Source organism: Pygoscelis adeliae, unplaced genomic scaffold, assembly GCF_000699105.1.
Source record: "Pygoscelis adeliae isolate BGI_AS28 unplaced genomic scaffold, ASM69910v1 Scaffold38, whole genome shotgun sequence".
Classification (NCBI taxonomy): Eukaryota; Metazoa; Chordata; class Aves; order Sphenisciformes; family Spheniscidae; genus Pygoscelis; species Pygoscelis adeliae.
Genome location: NW_008825614.1, coordinates 13,849,594 through 13,855,839, shown reverse-complemented (window position 1 = coordinate 13,855,839; position 6,246 = coordinate 13,849,594). Strand labels below are relative to the sequence as shown.

The following is a 6,246-nucleotide window of genomic DNA, read 5'->3' as shown; positions in this document are numbered from 1 at the left end:
CAGTTTCTTGGTCTGCCAAAGATGTAGTCTTGTGACATTGGAAACAAAACCAAGAAGAGATGCAGAGTTTTTGGCCATTGATGGGAACTGCATTGGAGTCTCACGGAAGTAGATAGCGAGATTTGGTTTGTGCTCATTTTGAATAAGAAACAAACACAAAGTTATCCTACTACATACAGCCATAACATGCGCTGTCAGTGTAATGAATTCAGCATAATAGATAAAGTGGTAATTAGCACTGGCTGTCAGGAGCTTTAGCTCTGGGGCCTAGAAGCTGGATATGGGCTCTAGTCCTAGGTGGAATGCGACTTCTGAAATAGATACATAAATCAGCCAGGAAACCCATTTTATAGCAAATGTGTTAATTGCTTGGCTGGGGATGTGCATGGACCCGTTTTCCTAGAGCACGCTGTATATTCTGCGCAGCTAAAATAGTCATATGTGGTGTCGGAGTCTGTGTCTGAGTGTACTTCCTTTTTCTTCTCTGCTTCAGTGAACATTAACCCAGTATATTCTATTCCACACACAAAGCGTTCTGGTGATAAATCCTGAAGGATCTTTCACGCTGTCTGGGTGAAATGTGCTTTCCCATTTTTGGTGGCATGCTGTAGTGAGTACCTTTGGGGGGAGGGGAGGAGGCTGCTTCAGGACATGACTACCATGGTTCTATTTTCCGTTTTTTTGCAAGTTAATCACAGGCTCTTCTGTTGTGATGTATGCCTCTGAGGGGACTTTTGTTCTAGCTGTAGCTCTTCAGCTTGAAGTAGTGATTGGAGGGGGAGGTCATTAGGCAGGGCTGGTAGATCCTGCTGCTGACTGGCACGGATGCCCGGTGCAGATACTGGAATTGTTCTGATCAATGCTCTCCTGTTGCTGGCATGATAGACAGGCAAGGAGATAAACTTTCCCCCCCCCCTTTTTATCTCCACAGCACTTCACAGAGTTTCTGGATGAGTTTTCACCTGACGTCCTAGGCCAGCTCTTGAATGATCCCTTCTTGTCTGAGAAGAATGAAATAATGGAGGTAGAACTGTCTCCGGCGTCCCCAGCGCCCCTCATCCAGGCAGAACACAGCTACTCCCTCTGCGGGGACTCTCGACCCCAGTCTCCCTTGACCCACATCTCGACTGATGACAACTTTAATGAAGGTAGTACGCACTGAGCCCTTGTTCGTTTGTTGTGATGATGGCGGTAATGAACTGTTCCTGGTGGGGTGATGATGCACTAAGGGTGCACGTGAATGCTCTTTGCTAATTGATGAATTCCTACAATGAAATCACAGAAGGGATTTGTTTGTTCTAAGTCTGCGGGCATTGTGAATAAAGAAACTTGTCCATAGACAAGGAAATTGTGCTCAGCGGAAGTTATGAACTTTGCACTGTAAACATTTTGAATTACAAGTAAAGTGCCCATCAAAAAGAAATGGGAGAAGGGCCAGAAATACACTTGTTTCCATGTATCTGAATCTGTGTTTGTTGAAGATAAATGGAGACTGATAAACCAAATGAGTCAAATTAGGACCACCATGAAGTCTGGGTACTGTAGAACATGACATGTAAGGAAAGGGTGAGGTGTGTTTTGTTTGGTCTTCTGGAGAAAAGGCAAAGGGGAGATCTTACTGCTGTCTGGCTATCTGATGAAAGGGTGCAGAGAAGACAAAGCTGGACTCCTCTGAGATACACAGTGATAGCACAAGAGGTAATGGTTGCAAGTGGCAAGAAAGGAAATTCCAGTTGGGTGTTAGGAAAATAATTTTCACCATAAGAGTGGGTCAAACATTTGAACAGGTGTCCAGAGAGGCTGTGAAGTCTTCATCCGTGGAGATATTCGAAGCTGAGCTAGGCAAGGCCCTGAGCAACCTGATCCAAATTAGCCATACTCTGAATGAGGAGTTGGGTAAGATGGTCTCCAGAGGTCCCTTCAAAGCTACATAATTTCAGGTTTATTAAAAACAAACAAACAAATAAACCTTTTAAACTACACTTGTTTTTCAGTAGTGAGTATCTGGAGCTTTCTGGTATCCCAAAATGAAAATCAGGTCATCTTATTTATGTTTCTAAATACACGTGTAGGAATGTAACTTCAGGTGCTGCCCCAGTCTTAAAACCTGTCTTGCTGAAGTCCTGGGGTTTTTTTCCTTTTTAGAAAACAAGAAAAGGCAAAGAAAAAAATAATGCCCATCAAGAAGTCATTGGTGATCTTGTAAAGACATAACTGCAATTTTATAGATTCTGTGGTTGTGGGAAATGGCGATGCATAGAAAATGATGAAAACCAACAGCATTTTTTAGCAGTTATCTTTAATTCAGCAGTTACAAACATCTGGAGGGGAAAAAAGGGAAATGCAGGAATGGTGGGAGGAAGAGATCCAACCTGCTTGTTCTGGTGTGATGATGCCTGCTGGCAGGAAGGGGAGTTCAAAGTAAAAGCTAGTGGTTGGTGGAGGAGCAAGGCCATGAATATCTGGTAACCATTAGGAATAATCACCATGGCAGACTTTCACTCCTGTTGTGGTTTAACCTGGCAGGCAGCTAAACACCACACAGCCATTCGCTCACTCCCCCCACAGTGGGATGGGGGAGAGAATTGGGGGGGGGATTCATTGATTGAGATAAAGACAGTTTAATAGGACAGAAAAAGAAGGGAAAGTAATGATAATAACAATGATAAATGAATATACAAAGCAAGTGATGCACAATGCAATTGCTCACCACCTGCCGACCGATGCCCAGCCAGCTCCTGAGACGCGATCACCACCCCCCCCAGCCAACTCCTCCCAGTTTATATCTGAGCATGACGTCATATGGTATGGAATATCCCTTTGGGTCAGCTGTCCTGGCTGTGTCCCCTGCCAGCTTCTCGCTGGCAGGGCATGAGAAGCTGAAAAGTCCTTGACTAGTGTAAGCACTGCTTAGCAACAACTAAAACATCAGAGTGTTACCAACATTATTCTCATCCTAAATCCAAAACACAGCACTGTACCAGCTACTAGGAAGAAAATTAACTCTTATCCCAGCTGAAACCAGGACAACTCCTAGTAATTGGTTTATGTCTTCAACATTAGCTTTACAGTGAAAAGCAGTGGAGTACTAAGCTCCATCACAATAAAAGGGAGAGAGATTGGTGCTCATGTCTAAGCATTAACAAGCTAAGCTGTTTGTGAAGCTCAGGACATGAGTTTTCAAAGGCTGACAGTTTTGTAGTCCAAAGTGCTCTCTTAAAACAAGATGCAGTCTGTTAGAGATTTCACAAGAGGACAACTAATAAAACCTATGAGAAGGCTTTTCAATGTGAGCCAGGGTTTTTGGAGATGATCTGGAAACATCATCTACATAAAGCCTTCCCATTTTATATTTCCTAACTGTTTTATGTGAGTATCTTTAAATTAATACATAGAGGAGATATTAATTGTGGCAGGAGAAACAAGCGCAAGAAACTTCAGAAACCAAGCTTCTCTGGAAGTTAACAGGGAGAAGCTTTAAACTAGGCTAAAAGTGAGGGGAGTTTCCTTTGGGGAAAAATCCTGAAGAAATTCATACTGCTGAGACCACTGGGTAATTAATAGAGCTCTAGTCAAATGATGTTTTAAAAAGCCAAGAAACATTAACAAGTGGGTTTAAAAATAGAAAATGAATGGAAAGCATTTCATCTTCTGTTCACCCTGCAGAGTGTTTCATAAGAGAGGAGGAGGAGGAGTTGTTCTTGATGTTTGGGATTTTGTATAATCTTAACCCTGGAATCACGCTCATGACCTTTCAATACCTATTGACTTCAAAACAGTGAAGCTCAGAGAAATACTTGAGGAAATTGCAGAATTACAGTTAACATGGCTGTCTGATAGATATTCAAAGGCATCAACCCTGATGATTTTTCAGTCCTTGAGTCTGTGAGAGCAGGAAAAGGGGGTTTTGTGACACAAGATTGAAAGCATCTCTGTTGTTAGACGGTGGAGGTACACAGTGCTCGTGACAACCCTGGTGAATCAGTCTCCTTGATGGAGTAAGGGGACAGATACTGGGAGCACCAGTGTCCTTTTGGGGAGCAGGAGGTACAGGGTGTGGAGGGGGAGGTCCATGTGCTCCAGCATGATCTCCTGCTGCTGGGGAACTGAGAGTGGTTTTGTGGAGTGGCAGGGGCTGAGAAACGAAGTTGGCTGAGGGACTTATATAAAGACTATGCAAAAAATTTACTTTCTCCAAGTAATGACCCCACTGGGCAGATTGGTGAACTCTTACAGCTGTTGTGTTTTCATGGTTTTTCCATGGCGAGGCTTCATGATTCTGCAGGACCCTGCCATGCAGGACTGGGAGTAGAAACAGGCTAGTGAGGAGGCACGTGTATGACGCTTGCATGTGTGTGTGCACACGTGCTATGGACACACGTGCTGTGGACCTGCATGCCTGTGGTCAGCAGCAGTGCGAGGAGGAGGAGGATGGGACAGAGCTGTTAAGCTGGGTCTGGATACTGTTTCAGAGCTTTGCCCTTAGCTCTAGAGGACCAAGGGCCTGGTGTTGTGCACAAAACACATGGCAAACAGGCTTTGTTCTCACTTTGCAGTGAAGTCAATAACGCAATGTTTCTTCTTTGTAACTCTCTTAGCAGTTGTCCTGACAATGAGTGCTGGTGCATTGTTTCCCAGGGTGTGCAGCAGTGCCATCCCCTCCTAGGCCTGTGCGCGTTTATGGGCAGGCAAAGACAGGGGAAGTGCCAGGAGGGGGAAAACCCAGGATTTTCTAGGGCCAGGCCCCTTAGCCCATATGGCTAGATAATACGTACTTGGAAATGGCACCTGTTACGTGCCTTATTGTCGCCGTCACACCAGCAGTTACTCTGTTAGTGTGACCTGGAGCTGCAAACTCCTTTCAGCAAAGGCAGCTTTTCAGGTGCCATGTGCTAGTGTATGTTGAGACGCAAGCTGGCTCCCTGTGTCACTTCTAGCTTGATGCATGTTAATTGTGTAATGCTGATCAGCTGCTCAGCCCTCGGTGCCATTTCTGTGCCGGGAGCGAGCAGGTGGCTGCCGAGCCCTGTGCCGGCCCGGCCTGCTGGTGAGTCTCTCTCCCAGAGGGAAGCTGCCTGCAATGATGGGGGACAGGGTGGCTTCTACCACACGGGTCTGGTGTCCTAAAGGGAAATGTTATCTGCCTGCCTTTAAAAATAGCCTTAAAAACTGAAGTTTGTTTCCATGGCGACAGGCCTGTTGGAGATGGCGGGGAGGCAGGAATGACAGTTGGGGGGGTGTGGCCCGTCCTGGGGCAAGGTCCTGCGGTCTGAGTGGGCCCAGGGTGACCCCAGCCATCGGTCCCAGCCCTGCAGCGCTGAGGCCAGTGTGCTGCCACCAGGCCGGCCCCACGTTGTATTGCTCCCTTACCTGCCTTTCTGCCCTTCTCCTTCAGTCTGTGCCAGCCAGTTGGAGAAGGGAATTGGATTTTGGGAGTTGTCTCCATCTGGTTCAATGACACCCAACGTCAGCAGCGGTTTTCATCTATGTATTCACAAGTGCGGGGTCCCAGAGCCCCAGAGTATGGGGAGGCTGAGAAAAAGGCCTGTCTTGATAGGCACATGATCTTCAAGACAGGTTTAAGCCATTCAGTGTCTATTTCCGCCTTTTGGTTTTTCCCCCACCAAGTCTCCGACAACCTTACTGAAAATGTTATTTAGTGTTTCCTTTCGGCCGTGAAGGTGGAGTGAATGATCACTCTGACTCCATAAGCAGCTTCTTGCCCGCTGTTGCAGGGGAACAATTAACTTCTGCCGTGAGCTGTTCTCAGTGGCTGCTACCCGGCCATTACTGCAATTTCTACAATTGTTAAATTGACCTGTTCATGTAATTGTAAATCTTACATAACTTTTTTTTTAAAAAGTGCTAGAAGTGTAAGACCTGGCAAACTCATAAGCCTGGGTTTAACTCTTCCGAGAAGTCCTGTTGACCTCAAGGTGAGAACACATTTAAGTGTCCATAAGATCAAGGTCCCAACACCAGTTTTCCCCAGTTATTTGCTCTTCTGACTTCACTGTATTGAGGCTATTTCCTCAGCTTTGTGCAGAAGAACTTTTCTGAATACTCGCAGCTTGTTGCTAGTGTGGGGTCTCTGAAGGTGTCAGTCGCTAAATCTCCATCTTATAAAAGCATTGGCAAGAGTAACTATTTTAAACCAGATGCGTGCAAGATGTCTGGCATTTAGTTGTTTGGTCATCGTGTCCCATACCACCACCACCACCACCCCCCCCCCCCCGGAATCCTTTT

General features: G+C 45.8%; 1 protein-coding gene across 1 annotated transcript in view; it reads left to right on the top strand.

The window, feature by feature from the left end:
* The first annotated feature begins 186 nt into the window (after positions 1–186).
* CREB3L2 (cAMP responsive element binding protein 3-like 2) overlaps positions 187–6,246 on the top strand; it is a 36,393-nt gene continuing 30,333 nt past the window's right edge. Inside the window, exons 1-2 of the mRNA XM_009333039.1 lie at positions 187–228; positions 932–1,148. Coding sequence (XP_009331314.1) covers positions 187–228; positions 932–1,148 — 259 coding nt within the window. The remainder of the gene's footprint in view (positions 229–931; positions 1,149–6,246) is intronic.